The following is a 24,175-nucleotide window of genomic DNA, read 5'->3' as shown; positions in this document are numbered from 1 at the left end:
GTGACAACTCACCTTACTACGCACGTCCATGTGCGAACGCATCATGTAAGAATAGCATAAACGATGGCAGTGAGTTGGCACAAAATAGTGCGAGGGTTTAGGGGTTGAACCTATAAAAAACCAAATTTTATTCGTTGGTGTTCTGTTGTAGTTAAAGTCAACATTTACCTTTGTTTTTTAGTTCAATATAAGAATCGATAGAGAATTGTCTCTATAATAATAAATATGTAATTTGCATGAATTAAAAAGACCATATTTAAACATAACTTATGACTGCGCAACACCGGGCGGCCTGCTAGTTATTATTATACAGTAGCGTCCAAAACTAAGGAACAACGTTTTAAAACCTAATATTTGTTAGAAATAACAACTGTGAAAAGCTGAAATTTTGACAACTGGTAGTCGTTATCATCCATAATAACATACTAAAATTCGAATCATTTGCAAAGGATAGAAAAAAGAATGATAGCAATTATTTATTTTCAAATTCAGTAACAAATTCCATGTTTATTTTATTCATCTCTATTTGCTAAATTCCTTCACTCAAAATCTGGCAAAACCATCTAAATTGGAATTTTTGATGAGATTAAGTTTCATTATTTACACTTGCTTTATCGAACCGATTTTTATAATAAAGAACAAAACTTTTAGGCATTTATTTTTCTTTCTTTACCAAAAGAGAAACCTAAGCTTACATTGAAAATAATAGATCCTGGATTTGACTTGGTGCTACCAGATCAGGCTGTTTGAAGATACTGACTTCTTGACCTGAAATGCACCAATCATCATCATCATCATCATCATCATTATTCTTAAAACTCAATCATGTTCTGTAAAGTCAAAAGCATAAATGACAATTTTTCTCTACAAAACAACCAAACTAAATCAAACTTCATAAATATTTGACGATATAAAGAACTTGAAACAAAAACTTTTGCTGGATTCGGCATTAAATAATCCGAAAAGTGTTGATATGCTGTGAAACAAAATGACCAAACCAAACAACTATGGATTTGAAGTTTGTTTTTACAGAATGTTTTAAGTTTTTTTGTTTTTTTTTAAATTTATTACACATTTGTTTCTTTTATTTCTTTTTCTTATCAGGCAACTCGTCAGCAATCTTTAAGATTTGGTTGCATGGTGGAAGGAAAAGAAACTCATGAGGTAAGTGTGATTGAGCAGAAATGTTTTTTTTTTTATCAAAATTGGCTTTTTTTTTCTCTTTCACTTTTTGATAAATTGCTCAATTCAATTAAAAAAAAAAAAAAATGGCTTCCCATCAAATTGAGAAAGTGAATATATTGACCGCATGTTATCTTGTAAATTTATGAATTGTCCTCTACTGCCAGGCTGTATAGTATCTGTTCTGTACATTGTCAGTGAAGGAGAAATCCTTCTAGACTAAGGCTATTTTTATTTTGTCTTAATCTAGTGTCCCTTTTTAAAAAGTTGGATTTTCCCCACATTAAAAACTTGTGCCCAACTCTGCTTCTAAATAAATACAAAGCTGTTCTGACCTTGAGCAGACGAGAATTTTTTTTTTTTTTTTTTTTTTTTTTTTTTACACAGTGATCACCACTTATCAAGGCCCGGAAGCTACTCAGGGATAAGGGTTATTGCAAGTACATTACGTTAGTGTGGAGATTTGATGAAGTGTTTACTTAAGGGGCCGGTTCATTAGGAATTTGTTAACGTTGGACTTGAAGACATCCAAGTTGTAGTCTGGTGGGAAGCAGGCAGACGGAACAGAGTTCCACAGGCGTGCAGTTCTAAGAAAGAAGCTTTGTTCATGGAATCCACGTTTTGATTTAGGCACAGATATAGAGTGGGGGAAATTTTTCACAGTGGATTCAGCTAGACGAGTGTTTTTCGTGAAAGATTGACGAGGGGGGACCAGAGATTGGAGTTCAGACGAGCACCTGCCATGGAAATGACGATAAAATAAGGATAGGCTCGCAACGTCTCTTCTGTGGGAGAGAGGTTGCAGGGTAGAGAAAAGGGCATCCCCTACTAAGCCACGAATAAATCCTTTTTAGAATTTCTATGTGAAATTGGATTTCTTCAATGAACATAAAATGTTTTCGTAAAATGTTTATCTTCTTCAAATGTGTAAAATTAGAGAGAAAAGGTTTTAATAGTTCGGAGAATAAATTACAATACATCCTTGTAATGGTGCACATCGTCTGTTTTTTTTACATGGAGTTCACCACTTATCAAGGCCCAATGGCCACTCGGGGATAAGAATTATTGTTTGTACAGTAATCAAAGGGATAATGTAGCAATAGTATTTGAGAATTGATAAGGTGTCATTACTTAGGGGGGGGCGGTTCATCAGGAATTTGTTTGTGTTGGACTTGAAGACATCCAGGTTGAAGTCGAGAGAGAAACAGGCAAGCGGAACAGAGTTCCACAGGCGTGCAGTTCTAAGAAAGGAGCTTTGTTCGTGGAACCTACGTTTTGATTTAGGCACAGATAAGGAGTGGGGAAAATTATTGACAGTGGTTTCAGCTAGTCGGGTGTTTTTTGAAAAAGATTGGCGAGAAAATGGAGCTCAGACGAGCACTTGCCATGGAAATAACAATAGAACAAAGACAGGCTTGCTACGTCTCTTCTGTGGGAAAGAGGTTGCAGGGAAGAGAATATAACGAAAAAAATATGTTTCGCCAGTGTTCACAATATTTTTTTGTCCAGCAGTTGTTTACTTTCTAACTTTTATCTAACAAGATGGCTGGATATATATATATATGTATATTTAATTTATTTAGCCTGAAGACGTAATCTCTCCAATAACGGGTGATTACAGAAACATGTATGCACATATGTAGCCATCAATGTTTGTATAAATAAATTGAATATACCTGCTCTGTTAACTCATTGAGCACTTTTTGGTAGACACATGTTGTTTCAATGGATGTAAGGTTTTAATAGTTCGGAGAATAAACTACAATACATACATCCTCCTACGAGTGCACATCCTCCGTTAAAAATATTGTGTTTCACCAGTGTTCACAATATTTTTTTCTAATTTTTATCTAACAAGATGGCTGGGGTGATTAGGGGTGTTTATACTATGCTGGGGCAGGTCGTAAAAAAAATAAAAATACCTAATACTTAATGTTTCCTTTTTTATTATTAATATTATGTCTTTGTTTATTATTTTATTTAGTTTCATTGAATGATAAATTAGTATTTTACGTGGTGCTGATGTTTAACAGTGGTAACAATGTGTTATGGAAACAACACCAATCGGGAATTATAATTGTGTTAAACTTTTCATTTAAAGTTATGACTGTATTACTTTTAATTCTGGTGTTCTAGCTGTTGTATTATTTATATATATTAATAATATATTATGTTTATTTAATTGTTTTTATTATTATTATAGGGGTCTATTCAAAGCAAGCTCTAATCAAAAATATTTATTAATGAAACTTTTTTTTTTTTTTTTTTTTAATTTTCTAAGAGTTTCATTAAAAATTGTCCAATAACTATTCAAGAATATTGTTTTCCATTTTTCATTGAAATTGTTTTCATTTTTCAATTGTTTTTTAAATTTTTCATTGAATTAGCAAACAGAAATATTTAGTAAACAGAAACATTTTCTCATTGAAAAAATTGTCCAGCATTTGTGCAAAAAAAACCAAAAAATCAGAAAACTTTTGTTTGGTGCCTTCTAGTGTTTTTCGTAAACTGCTCGGATGATTCAAACGATAGCATGCTTCTAATGCTGCATAAATACTAATCGGAAATTACACAAGTCGAAATATTGCGATAATAACAACAAAGATGAGAATAGTAGTCTGAATAATTCAAATAAGGTGTTGAATAAAAAAAAAATGTGTTGAAATAATTGATTCTCTTGATTGGAAGACCGCCTTGATGAGGAGTTGAGCCCCATTCTTAAGTTACAATTATGCCTCTCTTGAAATCTCTTGTCATTTTTTTTTTTCTTTCTTCTCAGGTCTTGCATTATGTTGAGAAGCCTGAGACGTTTGTGAGTAACATAATCAACTGCGGAATTTATTTGTTTAATCCGGAAATTTTCCAACCAATGGAAACGGCCTTTAAGAAGAATTGCCGTGACAATTTCAAGTAAGCAAAAAAAAATTTTGGAAGAATTTTTTCTTTTTCAGAATAACAAAATAATGAAATCGTTTTATGCAAAGTATAGCATCAAAACTTCTAAATATATTAAATATATTTCCGCTTTTTTTGTCGTACTTTAACAACCACAGCTGACTACCTAATCTAGTGCTAGTATTAGTGAATCATTTCTATCCAGTTTTATATTTTTTTGGTTTTTACTTCCAACAACTTTTTCTAGGGGTGGAGTTCCATAGTATCACAGTGGAAAATATATCAAATTTAATGACAAATTATCCACATAGAAATATGCTAACTTTAACTTTATTTATGACTTGATAGAACAATTAAAACTGAACGGTTCAAAGGGTCTAGACCAAGGATCGGTTACCTCTAGTCTGCGAGACAAATTTGGCCCTCGAGAGAATTTTGTCTGGCCCATCATCTTCATCAGGGCACAATATAAATATAAACAGACCAAACTACAGTGACAGTTGCAAGATTGAATATGTCAAAATTAAAATTCTTATTCAAATTTACCTGAGAACATGTAATTTTTATTCATTAAAAGCTGTTAGATTCTCCTCCTATAATCAGGTATAGCTTTTTGACTCTCATGCTCTAAAAAGTAGCCAACGTCTGGTCTAGTTTAAAAAAAATGTTTTGCCGATGTTTTTTGTGTATGTGTATACTTGTGTATAAGAGAGTTTGTGCAACTACACTTTCACTAAGATGAAAACATTTTCTTATAAAAATTTTATAACAATTTTGTTCAGTTGATTAATAATTAAATTTAATTAAACAAAATATATAAAAATAGAAATTTAACAAGCCGAAAACGATATGTATTTTTTTTCTTTAAAATAAACTATTTGCCTGTAAATGAATAAGCACACTTTTAACGATATAAGCTTGTCAGACTGCGTAGAAGATTGAAACAACATTAAAATCTAAAATGTATCCTCCATCCTTCTTCCTGTGTATCTTGTTGAACTCTCTGGAATCTGCACAGAATTTCAAATCGAACCCTTTATTTAAGCCACAGGGGTAGCATGCTCCCGTTTCATCAGCCATGACTGGGTAGAAGTTCTAAATAATTTCCAGTTATATTTTGAGTATTGCCTGCACTGAGAATTGAACCTTTAACATCCAGAAGAGTGTCAGTTACAACTGAATTTACCACGCTCTTTATCCACTACGCCACAGTATTTCTACTCAGTCATGGCTGATGGAACAGGAGTATACTACCCTTGTTGATTAAATAAAAGGTTCTGTCCAAAATTCTGTGAGATTCCAGAGTTCAACAGAAAGATTGCCAAATTTGACAATATACACCTGAAGGTGAGAGGTTACATCGACTGAAAATGTGAAAATTACATTCAAAATTAAAACCGTAGTCCGAAGAATCCAAATAATACAAAGTTTTGCATCTCAAATTGCTTATGTTATCATTGAATTTTACTTTTTGTAATCAGATTTTTTTTTTCTTTGTCACACACTTGATTATTCTTTGTTTGAGAATTTGTATTTTTAAAATGTTTATTTTATTTTCCCATTTTTTTTCTTTCTTCGTTTCTCATATCTTTTTTTTATTTTTGTTATTTTGTTTTCTTCTGCTAGGCTGAGTGCAATGGACAAAGCCCTGGGGTAGGGACAGTTGTACACAATTCACTTAACCTTAACTTTCAATCTCATCCTTTGTTTTTTTTTTTCCCCCTCACATGAAGACGGACCAATTTCACACTGCAACCTTACACTTTCACAATTTCGTTCATATGCCATTTTTAATTGCAACTTTCAACTGTAATAAGATTAATTAAATCATGAAATACCCAGATTTTTATATGAGAAAAAAAATGTCCGTTAGATTTTTTTTAAGACATCATTTCATCGCAGGAAAATATTTTTTTAAATCTCCAATGCTTATTAAGATACAGTCAGATATTTTTTTTTTTTAAATACGTTTTCTTTAAATTTTTTTTTTTTTTTTAATTAAAAAAATTTTTTCTTTTTAATTTTTTAAATACTTTTTTCTTTTTTTTTTTTTAAATATTTTTACTTTTTTTTATTAAATTTTTTAAATACGTTTTTTTTAAGCAAAAAGCATTATGTACTTAATTATCATGCTGTAAATAGTAACATATCCAAAAATTATGGAAATTCATCGAGTGGAAAGTTATTTATAGTTAAAAATTGGGTAAAATCATGTTTTTCTTAAACAAAGCAGACAATAAAGCGTCCACACACAAGGGACATAATTCTGAAACGAATATTTTAGATTACTTGTGTCGTGGCTGCAATATTTGGGTACTTGTACAGTTCAATCTAAACATTAAAAAATGAAAATATTGAAAAAAAAGGTTATATTGTATGTATCCGTTATGGAATGAAGTTCTTAAAAAAAAAAATTTCACTTAATTTGAAGGAGTTAATGTTCCGACGCACCATTTATTTTTCATTAGATGATTAGGGTTGCATAGATTCCAAAAGGGATTAATGCCTTTACTTTTCGAAAATCTTTGTGTATTGTCGTTGCTTTGGGCACCCTCCCCCTTTTTCACATCACCCACATCTTGTGTTTTGCACTGATTTAAGTTTGCATTCCAAATGTATGGATTCTAAAGAAAGAAAAAAAGTGACACACCCAGTTCATGTTGAATTTTGTGCTTTTTTTATCGTCTTATTTTTATTTATTTATTTATTTTTTTTTTAAAACCTCCACGTTTTTGCACTTGCAAACAGAACCAAAACAGATTTGTCCATCAAATGTGTGCGTTCAATTTTTTTTTTTTTTACCATTGGGCCGCTGGCGCTGTTGGTGGGGCATTAGAATATGCCGACTGCCCCCTGCAGAGGGTAAAAGTCCCTCAATGGGGGTCCTGGATATGACCTTAAACTATATCCAGTGGTGAGGCCCCAGCTTGTGGGCTTTGGGGAGTGTGGAGCCACCCTTTAATTACCATTGCTCCCAGGTCCACTCTGACGCGGAGTGGTAGTACCTGTTAGGGTCCCAACTATGGGTTAAATAGAAACCGACGGGAAAACAACAAATATATTCTATTAAAAAAATTTTTCTTCAAAATCTTTGGATTCGGCATTAAATAACCCGAAAAGGGTTGATATGCCGTAAAACAAAAACAACCAACCAACCATTGGGCCGCAACTTATAAAGAGCTACTCAAAGATAAAAGTTAATGAGACAAAAATCGTTGCTGGCTGAAATATGAAGAACACTATGGGAATACTAACTTTATAGAAAAAAAATTTACTTAGGGTTAGGTAGTTTGATTTTTTTTAAATAGTATTCATTCTTTTGTTGGTTAGTATGGTTCAGGGTAGATAACTTCGATATAGTTGAAGAGTGATAACTTATGAACATTCTGAGCCAACTAGTAATAAAAAATAAAAGATAAAAATGTCCTTTATTATCTGTGTGTAAACCCCAAACATAAATTCCATAAGAAAAATTTCTTTTCTAGAATTGCCTGTGTTACGCTATTTAAAATTTTTAAAAAATCTCTGTAATCCGTTTTTGGCCAGAAATTTGGCTGTTAAGGGGTCAAAGTTCAACGATTTGACCTTTGAAAACCCTACCAAACTCCTCTGCCAATTTTGGGTCTAAACACTTGAAATTATAGATATAGGTTCCTTGGACATGGGTCTAACTTGATAACTTGATTTGATCTCAAAACAATAAATGTGAAGGGGTCATAATAGGGTCAAAGTTTAAAAAAATTGACCTTTTTTTTTTTTTTTTGCTCAACATACACCTCCAAACACCTGGGCAATGCCGGGCTGAAATGCTAGTATGTATATATTTATATATCTGTATATAGAAAAGTGAAAATGAAAATGTGTGTGTTTGTGTGTGCAGTTTTTTTGTATGTCTGGCAAAGGCTTCGGGGGTGGGGGCCACTAATTCTTACAACTTTTTATATACTCCCTAGATTATAATATCTCCAATTTACGAAAGGAAGCCGTCTCTATCTTTTATTTGAGCGACTTTTATTTTATAAAATTCCTGCTATTCTGCATTCTCACGTGTTTGTGTTTTTCGTATAAAAGAGTGAAACTAACGAAAGCGAAGGCAGTTTTCCGGCTTCATGCTGGGTATGTCTAGAAATACATTACCTTTGATCACCGCGGGGGGGGAAACCGCTCACATCAGACAATTTCTATTCATTTGGACACCTGGGAACGACCTCGTGGTGAAGAAATAAAACTTAACTGGCCCAAGGCACTTTCATTTCTTTGCCGATTCCTGACCTAATTATCAGTGAGTCAACAGCTTTTGATTGGCATCGCTAAAGTTAAACGATTTTCACTTCCTTTGTCGTCGTAGCGCCACGGTAAGATCTCAGGTTTCCGCCTTTGTGTCACAGGTTTGAAACTGCTTGCCTGCTAACACTTTTTTGGGGTTCTCCAAACACCCCGGGCAATGCCAGGCACCCTCACTAGTATGTGTGTGTATGTATATATATATATATATATATATATATATATATATATATAAAAACGAAAATGTATGTATGTATGTGTGTTCGCTTTTTCTGTATGCCTACAAAAGGCTTCTTTCAGAGAAGCGGTCGGTTGGTTCACAACTTTTTAAATCTTTTTATATCTCAGAGTTAACAACGTAATATCTCAGAGTTAACAACGAAGCTCGCCTGTCTATTTAATTTGCTCGATTTCGGGAAGATAAATACTCAACATTCGTCGCTCGCCGCATGTGTCTTTTTCTTATAACATCTTGGGGGGGAAAAAAGTGTTCAGCAGTAAATGAATCGCAGTCAAACTTGACCTCATTAACTCATTAAAATGGGCACCTGCCAAATCCAAGTAATTAAATAAATTCAAACGTGTTTCCGTTAACATCTCGCGGTGGAGCAATTGTTAACGTCGCACTTTTTTTTTTTTTTTTTTTTCACACTTTAGTTTACAACTGTGCTTCAAGGGTTCGGGTTCGATCCTCATACTTACATTTTTTTTTTATATACCCCCCCCCCCAATCCCGGAGTTTCCACACACCTCCAAACACCTGGGCAACGCCGAGTACCCCTCGCTAGTATATATATAAAGCATATAAATTTTCATTATTTTAAATAATGTCTTTCCAAAAGTCTACCGTATTATTTAAAAAAAACATAACTCACCCAGAAGTTTGAATTATTTAACAAAATGTCTTCATTTGCCATTAAGCGGCCCAAACAATGAGTAGACAGAAGACTAATTTGCAAATTTTAATGAAAAAAAACCCAACTTTTTCACTGTTGAATTTATTTGTTTTCTTTTTTTCTAGACTTGACAGCCACATTTTATCGAAAGAAACGATTCGCCTGGAGCAAGATGTCTTTGTCCCGTTGGTAGGAACGGGTAAATTGTTTATTTTTCATTCCAACAAATTTTGGAGTCAGATCAAGTCGGCTGGGTAAGTGTCACATTAGTTTTGCGTACAACTTTGTTTTCATTAAAACTGCAGTAATTTTGCAGTATAGTTAACAACCAAGAAATCAAAAAAATGAAAAAGAAAAAACAGGTACTTACGTAACATAACCCATTTGAATGCATGGGAAAATATCAGCAGCAGCAAAGGATGACTGGCTTGCAAATAGATTAACAGCAGCAGAAAAAAGCACATATGCAAATTAGGAAGTGTGTGTGACAACAAAAGGTAAAAAGGACACCATGTGATTGGGGAGAAGCAAAGTGCGCGTTGAAGAAAATGGACGTGTAAAATCGAGGATGAGATTAGGCTGGCATGTGGTTGGAGGAAGGAGAAGCTCTACCTGGCTAGATGGACATGTGGCAGTGAGAGACTTTTTTAAGTGATGCCGAGAAAGGAGAGTAACAGTCACAAATGCTTTTGTTAAAAAACAAAAAAAATGCTGACCCAGATTTCTATTTATTTCTTTCCAGTTTTATTTTTATGAATTACTAAAGCAAAGTGACACCATGTAACGTTACACTTGCGTTGTTGTCAAAAGTTTACAAGCAGTTTCCGTAAAATGCTGGCGAATTTTTTAATAAAAAATATCTTTATTTTGTGGACTATTATCCTCATCTTCATAGTTGTTGTTTTACGTTTCGGCTAACTCATCCTCTGGCCTGCTTCAGTAGATTAACTAGAACGGAATAGGAATGCTGTCTCTTAACTGTATCTTCAGTTATTACTGCCTTCCATAGTTGTTGTCTCGCCACGTTTTGACCAACTAAACCTCTGGCCTTCTTTGGGTAGGATTGAAACCGTTATCTTGAGACAATGCTCACCTGGAACCGTAGAAACTCAACGTCTCTATCCAATGTCACAGGCCTCAGAGGATGAGTTGGCTGAAACGTGGTGAAGCAACGATAGCTATGATGATAAGAATGACAGAATGCAAAATAATAAAAAAATTATTCATCGCAAAGGATTCCAATAAAAAATAATGTACACGGTTGTTCCAAAAGTCTTCGTGTACATTTTGACGTTGAATATCTTGAGAACTATTACGGATATAGAAACGCAGCTGGTATTTTTAGAAAGTTTGTAATCGCAAGTTTTTCCTGGAATGTTCAAAGATGTTTAATGTGAGCACCATTGCTCACACGACACACATCAAGTCAATAGTCCAAATCTTGCCAAACGCATCTTAGTATTGCGTTGTCGATGGCTGCAAACGTTTCTGTTATTCAAGCATTCAGCTCATCCAAGTCTCTTGGAATCTGAGGCACATAGACCAGTCCTTAAAAAAAAAATCGCATGGTTTGAGATCTTTTTTGCAAAATGCACATTGAGCAAGTATTCATGATTCATTTTTAAAAAAAAATTTTTTTTTTTTATGGTAGTCACTACTTATCAAGGCCCAGAAGCCATTCAGGGATAAGGGTTATTGTGTGTACAGTAATCAATGGGATAGTATCATAGTATTGGAGATTTGATAAAGTGTCTTACTTGGGGGGAGGGTGGTTCATCAGGAATTTGTTTATGTTGGACTTGAAGAGATCAAAGTTGTAGTCGGGTGGGAAATAGGCAAACAGAAGAGAGTTCCACAGGTGTGCACTCGTAAGAAAGAAGCTTTGTTCATGGAATCTACATTTTGATTTAGGCACAGATAAAGAGTGGGGAAAATTACTGACAGTGGTTTCAGCTAGGTGGGTGTTTATTGTGGAAGATTGGTGAGGGAGGACCAGAGATTGAAGCTCAGACGAGCACTTGCCATGGAAGTAAGGATAAAGTTTAAAGTTTTTGCAAATGCAAACACATAAAACACCTTTTCTGCTTGAGTGAATGCCATTACTGGATCTGAAAAGAAATGAAAAAATAATCTTACAAAAAACGTTAACGCGTTTGGCTTTAAAATGGCACCACTTTCATCCTGCTATGATTCATAATCAAACAGATATGAGGACTTGAAATGTGTCAATGACTTTTGGAACATTTTGTATAAAAATATATTTCTGTTAATACAAAGTAATTCAAGGAAACCTTAATTGAAATCCTGTCAATTAGGGAACATGGCTAGATATTAATGTGTGCAACCTTGTATTGATGAGAATTTTTGTTCGTGGCCTCCTAGCAAGGCCACAGGGGAGACAGCCAAGCAAATAAAAAACCCTAAGCAAAATTCATCCCAAAGTAGCAAAACTGAAGCTGGTCTGCAAGGACACTATATATATATATATATATATATTGATCTTTTAACTTATATATCTATCTATATATCTATAAAAACAGATGTGTGTGCCACAGACGATTTCTGATTGGTTAATCCAATAATCACATCTCCTAAAAAACTATAGTTCTTACGCTCTTAACTTTACCATAAAATATTTTGGTCTTATTTATTGTCCATCTTGGAAGGGTTTAATTTTTTTCTAACTTGCCATTTACAAATTACAAAAATACGAAACTTACACCAGACATCACAATCCAACCTCCGACTCAACGTCCGCCATTCTGGCGTTATCCGCACACACGTACACACAACAGGAAAGCAAACGCTGGACAGATTATTAATACTACTACTACTACTACCCAGCATACGCGCACACGCACTCTTTATAACATGTTCTTTTGAAGAGACGATTTTTTTAAGCTGTTGACACACATGTTTTAAAAATCTAGCAAAAATTAATTTTCCTGAAATTTTTCAATATTTAAAAATAAATTATGCCGGTTGATAAAATTTTAAAACTTTTTTTTAAAGCTAGAAAGATAAAATTTAAAAATACTTATTTTTATATATATATATATATATATGAAACTAAACTAAAAAAAAAAAAAAACATGCGTTCACTCGTGGTCTTTTCATTTCGGGTTTGTATTACTGTACACATAGATTCGAAAAAGTTGTCAAAAAACAAATATATAACAAATAAATGTTATCAAAGGCAAGATAAGTTACTTTTCTGCCAAACTGGATATTTAAATTAACCACACGTGGTCTCAAAATGAATGACGACGCTCAAAGTGTATACACATTTTGACTCCTCCCTTTACTTAAAAATTCACCAAAAATCAGGAAATTAACGAATTTTAATGAAAATTGCAGTATTTTTCAAATAATGATCGCAGAATATAATGAACTAATTACTTTTTACTTAACTCTTAGTGAAAATGTTTTATTTTGTTTAAACAAAAAATACCTTTACTAAAGTTATGGTTTTCAGTAGTAAATAAAAAACACAAGAATTTATTTTTTGCTTTTTTTAAAGCATCGTAATTTGTAACAATAAAAAATTTTTACAGTAACATTACGAAAAAAGCCCCTAAAGTCCGTATTAATGTATTCGATATAACTCGAAGAAAAATGAATTATCGGATACTATTCAGGAAATTAAAGATTCAATTAGATTCCTATTTCAGTCACCTAAATTATTTAGGATGAAATGAGTTTAGGAATTTATAGCCAAACCTAAATATTTTTTTTTTTTTGGTAAATATCCAGATACGCTACTACAGAACACCGACCACTCTAATTTGTTTTGGGAGGGGGGGGGAACAAATATATAACAAATAAATGTTATCAAAGGCAAGATAAGTTACTTTTCTGCCAAACTGGATATATTTTTCGTGTTTTTATTCAATGTAACATATTTATTCAGCTCGAAAAACATACAGTGTTTACCGATGTATTTGCAAATTCAAGATGGCGTCTCACACCCTCTTTAACACCGTAAGTTTGGAAAAAGATGTTATAAATAAAAAACTAAACAAAATATGGGTTTGTATTACTGTACACATAGATTCGAAAAAGTTGTCAAAAAACAAATATATAACAAATAAATGTTATCAAAGGCAAGATAAGTTACTTTTCTACCAAACTGGATACATTTTTCGTGTTTTTATTCAATGTAACATATTTATTCAGCTAGAAAAACATACAGTGTTTACCGATGTATTGGAAAATTCAAGATGGCGCCTCACTCCCTCTTTTACACGGTAAGTATGGGAAAAGGTGTTATAAATAAAAAACTAGAAAGAATACTATTAAAAACCCGCCGAATATATGTTAAGCTATGTCACGGTAACATATATTGAGCGAGTTTTTAACAGTATTTTATCCAGTTTTTTATTTATAACACCTTTTCCCAAACTTACCGTGTTAAAGAGGGAGTCAGACGCCATCTTGAATTTTCCAATACATCGGTAAACACTGTATGGTTTTCGAGCTGAATAATTTTAATATTTGTTTATTGTCTTAACTCATATCAAATGTTTTGCTTGTGTTCTGCTTCAAATATTCATAATCTTACATGCATAATTTTCATTTAATTATATTAAATAAACTTCAAGTTTACTACAAATCAAATCGTGTTCCTTCACTTTTTTAAAATGTAATTTATAAGTAATTAAAGAACGCATTCTAATCTTTAAAATCTATAATACAACGAAATATTCAATTGCTTATAATACTTAAACAAACTTGTGTTTTTTTAATTATTTTTTTATTATTAATATTAGATGAGTTTCAGTATAAATCACCGTGTTCTTTCTTTATTTCTTTATTTTAATCCAATTTTGAAGTTTTGTAACGCTGTCTGTAAAAATTACTGTTCATTATTGACAGTCTAAGAGTTCCACATATCTTGCTTGTTGGGACCTCGGCGATGACGTCATTTTTTCAGCTGGCCGGCCATCTTTATAACGAAGGCCACGCCACCATCCCCCCACCAAAAGGGGAAGCCTGGTATTTTCTCACCCGAAAGGGGGGAGCTTGGCAGTTTCTCCCCCAAAGGAGGGAGCCGGTGTCCCCCCCAAGGGTGGGGGGGGCGACGAGGCCAGGAGGAGGTGACTTTTTTCTTGGGGGGGGGGGAGAAACCTCCAGGCACCCTCCTCCCTGAAGGTGGGGTTGGGGATTATCTCTCCCTGAAGGGGGGAGGCCGGCACCAAGCATGTAAATCCAGAGGGGTGACTTTTTTTGTTACCCCACGGAGTGGGAAGGGGGCCGATCACCCAGGCAACGCCGGGTAACCCCTGCTAATATAATATATATATATATATATATATATATATATAAAATAAAAATTACAATTAAATTTACCAAAATGATCCAAGATGGTAAAATTAAAGTATATTATAAATATTAAAGAATTAATATTTATAAAGTTATCTCAGCCAGATGTAAAAGCTCGATAAAACCAAATAGGAAATAGAGTTTATAATATGAGCAAACAGTTAATAAAATATGTTAAAAAACACTTTGAAATGAGTTAAAAACATATTTAATCTGAAAAGGAAACACTAGATAAATGGATAGTCCTTAATCCGCGGAGTTTCGAAGAAATACTTTCCTTCTCATCAGAGGGTAGGAATTAGCAAAATGCGGGATCAGATTTTGCATGCAGAAGTATTTGATAAAACAACAACAAATACTTCTGCATGCAAAATCCGATCCTGCATTTTGCTAATTCCTAACCTCTGATGAGAAGGAAAGTATTTCTTCGAAACTCCGTGGATTAAGGACTATCCATTTATTAAGTGTTTCCTTTTCAGATTAAATGTTTTTAACTCATTTCAAAGTGTTTTTTAACATATTTTATTAACTGTTGCTCATATATATATATATATATATATATATATATATATATATATATGTGTGTGTGTGTAGGCAAATTTGGGAATATTTTATTGGTTCGAAAATATATATATTTTTTTTTTACCGATTGTCATAAAATATTAACCATAGAATAGTATTATAATCTTCAAAAGGCCTTTAAATTTTCATGTTGTTTTGTCCTATAGAACCGGAGATATGAGCATTTCAATATTTAGTCTGGCTACCAGTGTGTGTGTGTATTGTTACGAATACCCCTCCGTTGGGAACGACGAAGGAGGATTACATAACAAAAATAAAAGGAAAATAATTTTTGGTCCTCAAGTTCGAATGCATGTGGTATATCGAACAAGAGGGGAACATCTTTCTCAGATCAGTGAAATAAAATAAAATAGGCACAAAACACAGTGAGAGAAAATGGAGGCAACGTGGTCTTAAATTTTTAAGTCAACTTTATTATGGAGAAAATAATTAGCTAAGGGTGGGGTGTGTGAAAAAAGGAATTAATTAAACAACAAAAGAAAAACAAATCATGAGGGGGGGGGTCTTATGCTAGTGTCCAAAAATGCCAACGGAAAATGCATCAATGAAAAACAAACAAAAAAAACATAGCAAAATAAACGAGTCGCCGATAAATAATATAATAAAAGTTTGGAATCAAGTCTCCCCTTGCTATTATTTCCAGATCATTTGAAACGATAGCAGCAAGTTTTAGTCTCCCCTCCATCAAAGCCAGAGGTTTTAGGGGAAATATGTATATAATCAGCAGGGAACATTTCAAAACCAAATATATATTTTTTTTTACTTTCATAATATTTTATTGTCTTACACGTATTTCGTTGCATGGTCGAAAAATGTCACACAACTCCTCAGGAGATGGTTTATATGTTCTGAGGGACATATAAACTGTTTGTTTCTTTGGTGGTTTTCCAGTATTCAATGAAACACGTGTAAGGCACAATAAAATATTATGGAAGTTTGATTTTGAATGTTCACTACTGTAAGTGCGTTTTCATTGAGCTTTGCTGCCAATTGGAAAAAAAATTTATATATATATTGTATTATATGTATATATTTTTATAATTACAAGTAATATATATATATATATATATATATATATATATATATATGAATTGTGCACCCAGCATTGCCCGATCGTACAATACGCTACAACATGATATTTTAATTCATGCAGATTGCGTATGTATTATTATGGAATCAATCTTCTATTGAATATTATATATTAAGAGGATTAATTTTCCTGGTGGACTAATTAAAAAAAAAATTTTGTTTAAATACTAATGATAGTCATCAAATTCCATCTGTGTTTGTTTACAATATCATGTCAGCTGATATTTGAGTTTGACAATGAATGCCCTGGAAAAGTCACTTCTGATTAATGTTTAGTTTTAGAATATGCAAACGAAAAAAATGATTTGCTGTGATTTTAAATGGTATCTTTTATCGTAAATTGAACTCCTTAATAAGCAAAAATAAAAATAAAATGGTGAGGTACACCTGGGCTCTAACAGGGGATCACTCGATATGTAGTCGAATACACTGAGCTATTTTTCCAGATGACAGTAGGAGAAATGATTTGCTGAGAATTGAATCACCCTTTATTTGTTGAATTATTTCCCTTGGCCGGTGCAACCTAAAATAATTTCCTGTAAAAATTCTTTTTTCTCTATAAGAAAGAAAAACTATTTTTAGGATCAGATTTTCTTGTGTTTCAATATTTATTGAATGAATTTCTGTACAAAACATATCTAAGAACACTGCCAGGCATATAATTTACGTTTGTGTGAACTTTAATATAATTGTAGAGATATGGAAATTCTGAATTAAATTATGTAGAATTACAACAAAATTTATTGTTTGACAAAAGAGTGCAAATAATTAGTTTTTTCCTTAATCCATGGATTTTCAATGAATGGCTTACTTCATCAAAGCAATGTTGTCAGCAAAATAGATGTGGATAATTATAAATTTTGCTGATTTTGCATCCAAATTGAAAATTAAATTTGAAATGATAGTGTAAAAAGGGTACTCCAAGTAATTTCAATGTTTTTTTGGAACTTGATTTTAAAAATTCCATATATATATATATATATATATATATATATATATTCTTCGGAATAGTTTTTATTTAACAATCAGTGGTTATGTAAACGTGAGATTGTAGGTTTACAAAATATTACTGGCAGCAATATTCTATAAGATATCCCATCTAAACAAGAATTGTTCGATATGTAAGATAGAGCAAATAAATTAATATATATATATATTATTATTATTACTATAGTAATTTTTAAATACCTACAGACACTAGTGTTTCATCCTTTCGGGAATCATCTATGCAGGGTGACACGATTACTGCCGGTAAGGAGATTCTAACCTGGTCACTAAGCCATCTCTTACTCCATTAGCAAAGAACTAACCCCATGGCCAACCTCTACCTCGAGAAATATCATTGAAATTTAACGATTTATTTTTAAATGTCATAACGTCCGTCCAGAGTGATCTAATGATTATAACATATATATATATATATATATATACACACACATGCACATAGTCATCCAGAGACAAACTGTTTTGCTGTATTAGTTCATTAGAATGGCTAGACTAGCCAGCAACCAGATCTAAAACCATCTACAATCTAACTTCTTTAGAATGCAGCTATTTCTGTGTAGCATACAAAACGTACAATTGTGTTTGAAAGAATGTGAAAACCACGAGTAAATCCGTTCACAAGAAAAAAAAAAAAAATGTATGAAATAATAACGTTGAAGTCAAACCCGATTGATCATCATTTGATTTTAAAGACGTTTTAAAAAAAAATTTTCTGACTTTTTTTTTTTTTTTTTTTTTTTTGTTATTCTCAATATTCTTATTTTTCTTCAGAGCTGCTATTTATGCCAATCGGCATTACCTTGCCATTTATCAGAACAGTCACCCTGAGCGGCTGGCCATCAGCAAAGATGGATCCCCCAAGATCATTGGTGACGTCTTCATCCATAAAACTGCTGAAATCGACCCATCGTGTGTGGTAAGCATGTTGTGATTTTGATTTACAATTTTATTATTTTAGGAAAGAAACTGACACCCACTTCCTTGTACGATGAGCCATCCCATATAGCATATCAACAAAGGCAATGCTAGTCTCTGGGAGTACAGCAGTTTTATATGTACAGTCATCTATAATATAAATCTCACCTGTCTGTTGAAATGCATGCATGTTTTTCTAAAACTTTCAACAGAGGTGATGGATTTTCACGAGATCAGTATTGTTTTGAAGTTCGGCCCTTCGGACGACAAATATAAAAAAAATTGGCTAAAAACATCAATTCCTTCACCCTTAACTGGGCACTTTTCTACAAGGTGGGGTCGCTTTTTTCACCGATATTTTCAAAAGTCATCTCCTCTTTTTGATTGACTAGCCTTAATTTAAACCATCACCACTTCTGGTTTGGCAATAGATGAAACAGCAATGTCACATTTTTTTTTTTTTTTTTTTTTTTCCACATTCTTCTCTTCCTTCACGGTATGGGTTTGAGCCTGCCTGCCTACTAGCAGTTTTTTTTTTTTTCCTCAACACATATTTCCAAACATCCGGGCAATGCCGGGCACCCCGGCTAGTTGCATATATAAATTCCAAACCATTCTCTCCTTGTATCCTGTTTCATTGACTGTATTTACTGTGCTTGTAAGATTAAAAACAATCAAAGTGTCGGAATTTCTTTGTAATTTAATTTGCCACACTTTCTGATTTGATTCACTGCTCATGCTACAATCGATCTCCCACACTGACTCGAGAGTCATCATATTGCACCTGGGCGAGTGCATTCTTGTACCCCAAAGAGTCTCTTGTGAGAGCATGCACATTCTCGGGTGCTTCCACACATAGCTCTCGTACTCCTCTCTGATCTCAGCAAATCACACAAATAGCGAAATGTGATGAAAGGCTGCTTCTGTCTATTGCTCCGTCTCAATTTTACGGTCTTAGCTTGTCTGGTGCATCAGTCTCTGAAGAATCTTCCTTGCCTGATCTTTCATACAAGATCAGGACTTCCATCATTTGAGGAAGACATATCGTCATTGATGGAACCATCCTCCTTGCACGCTGGATGCACGTCTTTTATGTGACACAGCATTCCATTAACCCCTTTATGACCTGAATTATGACGTATATGATTAAAAAATATTTATTGTTAATTTTAGTTTAAGGAGTAATGATACTATGATTTTAAGACTTTTTCACTGTAATGATCTTTCATTATGAAGCTCAATAGTTAAACTACCACTTATAAATTTTTGCATTTCGTATAAACTTTGATTATTATCCATAGTGCTTGAAAAAGGTGTTTATAACAACAAACAAAATCCTCCAATCTCGTAGAGAGACTGCAGCATACTGAATGTAAGCAATGGACAGTTGCGATCGGGAAGTATCTGGCATCTACGCAGATACTGAACTAATACGTACAAGGCGTGTTTGAATCAATTCCCACTTCGTTTATGCTGTTAATATTCATTTATTTACAAATGAAAAACTGAACAAATTAGTTCAACTAGATCATAAAGGGTTAATAGAGATGGAGTGTGGGCGATTGTACCCTTGTGTTGTACATCTTCCGTGTGGATTCTTAACCCGACAACATCTCCTGCCACGTATGGATTGGAAACTGCTGTATCAGGCACAAATGCTTCATCCATACCCTTGATGCAAATCTTATAAGTGTGGGTTGCATTAGCTGGGGAGGTTGAGGCTGTTTTGTCGTCTTTAGTTATGACATTGTGCTAGTATACTGCCTCCGCAATTGAGCATTGTGTTCTTGTAGCAATTCACTTGATTGTGCGGTAATTTCCTGATCGTACGTGCGCACATTAAAATCATACATGTACACGCAATATCTGTGCAAACATGGCAAATCTCTCTTTGCAAAATGCTGCACTATTTTCCGTAAGCAGCTCAGTTAGTGTCCTCCCCCACCCCATTCACAAAACACTATTTCCAACTGTATGATGATGTAAACAGTCCTGATAGGATAAAGCTTTCAAAATGGCAAAACGGCCGTAGTCTATCAACGTCAAGTATAGACAATTTTCAAGATGGATTACATCCATCGCAATCCTGCTGTTGTATCAATGATCTCATTCTGGCTTAGAGTGGCAGTAATAATGGCTCACATTATCAAAGGAGCAACATTGAGTCCAAAATCCACGTGAGACAATATATTTGTCTCTTGATTTTTGAAATGATCAATGGGACTTGACGGCATGTACTTACAGATAGATCCAACATAGGTCCAACATAAGTCTAGCACTGCAACGTTTGTGATGTCCATACTATCACAGTGGATTGTGAGTCATAAACACATGATTTTGATAGAAGATTAAATTTGGACAGGGAAATGTGTGCAGAGCAGGAGACTTTGATGGTTTAGTCACATTGAGAGAATCAGAGAGAGTTCTTGAGTTAATAGATTTTTTTCTTTTCTTACATTTTCCCCCCAAACAAGGCGCATTGCCACTTTGATATAGGGGGCTACTATCAGGGACATAAGCTACAGAGGTACTATGTAGGGAGTTGGGCAGCAAGATGTCTTCACATTACACTTGAACTTCTGCATGTCAGTATAGTTGGGGAACTCGGAAGAGAGTTCCAAAGTCTAGCAGTTTTGGGGAAGAAACTATTGAAGTAGAAAGCTTTCTTACATCTAGGGATCTTTACTGTGAAGGGGTTGGATTTAGCTGCTTGTTGGGGTTATTTACATCAAGGGGGTACAAGTGTTTTCAGTTCGTCAGAGTATTCACCATTAAAATATTTATAGAACAGGCAGAGGGATGCAACATTTCGTCGTTGGGACAGAGGCTGAAGCTTAGATGACAGTTCAGGACCTATCAGGTTGGCGACTCTCTTTTGAACCTTGTCTAGGAGCAAGAGACTAGTAGCAAATGCACTAGCCCAAATGTGACAACAATATTCCATACATGTGCGAATGGTGGCCTTTATAGAGGTACAGGATATTTTTAGGCGTTAGTAGTTTTCTAGCACGGTAGAGAGAGTCTACCTCCTTCGCAGCGGTCCTAGCAATGCTCTAAATGTAACTGTTCAAACTCATGTTCCCTATAAACGTTAAGCTGAGGAGTTTAAAAGAAGTACTTTCAGGTAATGAGTCTTTGGCCATTGCTATTGTTGGTAGAGAAGGAAACAAGTTTAGTCTTAGCAGCATTGAATGTGACCCTCCATTTTTGTCCCCTATTCCACTACAGATTGGAGGTCTTCCTCTAATGTTTCTGCCATTTCCTTAGATATGTGCTCATTTGTTTATGTATGTAGAACAGTTGAGGTAACATGGTCGACCATGGACAGGTGAAGACCAAAGAAAAAACCTGGGTGAAATGTGGTGAGGATGTACTTAAAAAAGGGAGGAAGACCTGGCCAGAAATAGGTTAGTTTGAAATTCAATTTCTAAAACCTGTTCAACAAATGAAAGCATGAAGAAAAGAATGTTAAATCGATGATGATGATGTCCCCTCGCTCATTACAAAGAAATTTTCACTGTTTTTATTATGATCATAGTGACGACTTAAAAGAAGAGACATCACCACCTATTGAGCTGACTACTTATAACATGTCCTCAATGATCAGCCCAACAGAGGGTAGTGCGTTGTGGTTTCTTGAGTAAGTAAATGTAGACCAGTTAAGGTAATAGGGTCAGTTGTCAGGAAAAGGATAAAGAAAACATGGAAGGATGTACTTGGGAGAGATATAAAAATCTGGTCAGAGATAGATTAGTTTGGAAGTCAATTTTTAAAAAAAGCTGTCCAACACATGCCATTGTGTAAAACGGATGTTGCACCGAATATGATGATGAGTACTGAAAAGTTCTTTTTTTCTTTTCCCTTTTTTTTATCTTTTTTTTTCTTTTCTTTTATTTCCTTTTATTTCTTTTTTTCTTTTTTCTCTTTTTCAAAACAGATTGGACCAAATGTTGCAATCGGAAAAAATGTGAAGATCAAAGCTGGAGTTCGAGTGAGAGAATCCATTATTTTAGAAGGCGCCATGCTTCAGGCAAGTTTGAATGATTTCTTTGTATAACGTTGAACGCTTTTACACCTGTAGACCCAACACGTTGTAGCAGAGTATGTTGCAACGAACATCGGACAAATAATAACTCGACTCCTTTTTTGTAACAGCGACATTTATTTCTTCATTCTTCCACCATACGTGACTTCTCGTTAGAGCTGTGATGTCACTCACGTCTCTAACGTGCTCATCTTCTATGATCTATTCGAACATCGGTCCTTTCAAACATCGTGTTGCATGTGCTCTCAAATGTGTTGAATGTGATTGTGCGCATTCTTTTTTGCGATTGTTTAATCGCACGCAGCTTGGCATTTATATATGCGTGTCTACGTATATACACATATGCATATATGCACGTATACATATATATACATATATACATATGCGTGTCTACATATATACACATATACATATATGCATGTATACATATATATACATATACACATATACATATGCGTGTCTACACTCTGTTACATTTGAAGGGTGTAATATAACTTTGGTAGACTTCCTCTCCCATGGTTATGCTAACTCTTTCCTCATAAATTACTCCTTTTTCTTCTTTTAAAATCTAAAAAAAAAAATAATTTACTTCTCTTAAGGCAGTTTTAAATATCTACTAGCAAAAAAATGTAAAACATTGGGTTGCCCACTCAGCTGGGATTAGATTGATTGCATCACAAAAAATCGAGTTTGCAAAACCAGTTGAATATTAGGTACTTGTACAGTTTAATCAAGACATTCAAAAATGAAAATATCGAAAGCAGGTTATATTGCACGTTATGGAACGAAGTTCTCTGAAAAAAAAATTTCCCTTAATTTCATCAAGTAGGGTTTTTTTTTTTTAAATTTTTTTTTAATTTTTTTTTTTTTTTTTTTTTTTACAGCAAAAAACAATTTGTTATGATACCAAGCAAAAGATTTGATTTTTAGGAAGAAAAGCTAGTAATAAAGATGGGGAGGGAGTGTCGGCGCTTTAACTAGAGTTATCTCCCCGTGGCATGTTCAACAAATTTCATAACAGCTCTCATAAAAACGTGTCTTTCTGCTGTAAAATAAAAACTACTTGATCAATTTAATGCAAGAAATATTTTTTACGTAAAAAAACAAAATGAAACAAAAAGAGCCGTTCTTTTAAATTCTACCCAATCAACACCATTAACTCTTATCCTCGAGTGGCCTTCGGGCCTTGATAAGTGATGATGCCTTTGTAAAAAAAAAAAAAAGAGGAAATATAGGGAGCATAACAAGAAAAAGATGTAGATAAAAGTCAAAGAGGAGGAGGAAGGCGAAGAAGAAGGTACTTGTACAGTTTAATCAAGACATTAAAAAATGAAAATATCAAAAAAAGATAAAATTGTACGTATCCATTATGGAATGAAGTTCTCAGCAAAAAAATTTCACTTAATTTCATCAAGTATTTTTTTTTTTTTTTTACAGCGAAAAAACAATTTGTTATGATACCGAGCAAAAGATTTGATTTTTAGGAAGAAAAGTTAGTATTAAAAATGGGGAGGGAGCGTCGGCGCTTTACATGGAATTATCACCAAATTTCATAATGGGTGACTTCATTGGCTCTCATAAGAATGTGTTTTACAAGTACTGAATATTAAAATATAAAATCTACCAATTCTTGGTTTACATCATCCTCCTGTACACTTGTGAAACGTGGACAATGAGAGTATCTGACCAACACGACTCTCGGTGTCTGCGCCGCATTCTCTGGGTTTGCTGGCAGCAATTGCTTTCTATCATTGTGGACCGTACATGCTGTAAAACATCCTCACTCGCCCAATCTATCCTCATGAGCTGTCTCTAATGGTTTAGTCACACTCTTCGCCGAGAACCAGGTGATTTTATCCATGAATCTGTTGGCCTGGAAGAAATGTTGCATCAGACAGTTGAAGACCTGGATCAAGATGGTGAAACAAAATGTCGAACTGATTCTTGGCCCTCACCTTTA

The 24,175-nt window shown here is 33.9% G+C and overlaps 2 protein-coding genes across 2 annotated transcripts in view; one reads left to right on the top strand and one right to left on the bottom strand.

The window, feature by feature from the left end:
* The window catches only part of LOC145254681 (pseudouridylate synthase TRUB2, mitochondrial-like), a 175,420-nt gene that overhangs the window by 94,763 nt on the left and 56,482 nt on the right, over positions 1 to 24,175 (bottom strand). The window lies entirely within an intron of this gene.
* LOC145254680 (mannose-1-phosphate guanyltransferase alpha-A-like) overlaps positions 1 to 24,175 on the top strand; it is a 65,865-nt gene that overhangs the window by 36,619 nt on the left and 5,071 nt on the right. Inside the window, exons 5-9 of the mRNA XM_080113325.1 lie at positions 1,105 to 1,164; positions 3,962 to 4,092; positions 9,383 to 9,511; positions 18,027 to 18,171; positions 22,108 to 22,200. Coding sequence (XP_079969451.1) covers positions 1,105 to 1,164; positions 3,962 to 4,092; positions 9,383 to 9,511; positions 18,027 to 18,171; positions 22,108 to 22,200 — 558 coding nt within the window. The remainder of the gene's footprint in view (positions 1 to 1,104; positions 1,165 to 3,961; positions 4,093 to 9,382; positions 9,512 to 18,026; positions 18,172 to 22,107; positions 22,201 to 24,175) is intronic.

Source organism: Euprymna scolopes, chromosome 30 (assembly GCF_053919585.1).
Source record: "Euprymna scolopes isolate OS-2025 chromosome 30, ASM5391958v1, whole genome shotgun sequence".
Lineage (NCBI taxonomy): Eukaryota > Metazoa > Mollusca > Cephalopoda > Sepiida > Sepiolidae > Euprymna > Euprymna scolopes.
This window is presented reverse-complemented; position numbering and strand designations above follow the sequence as displayed.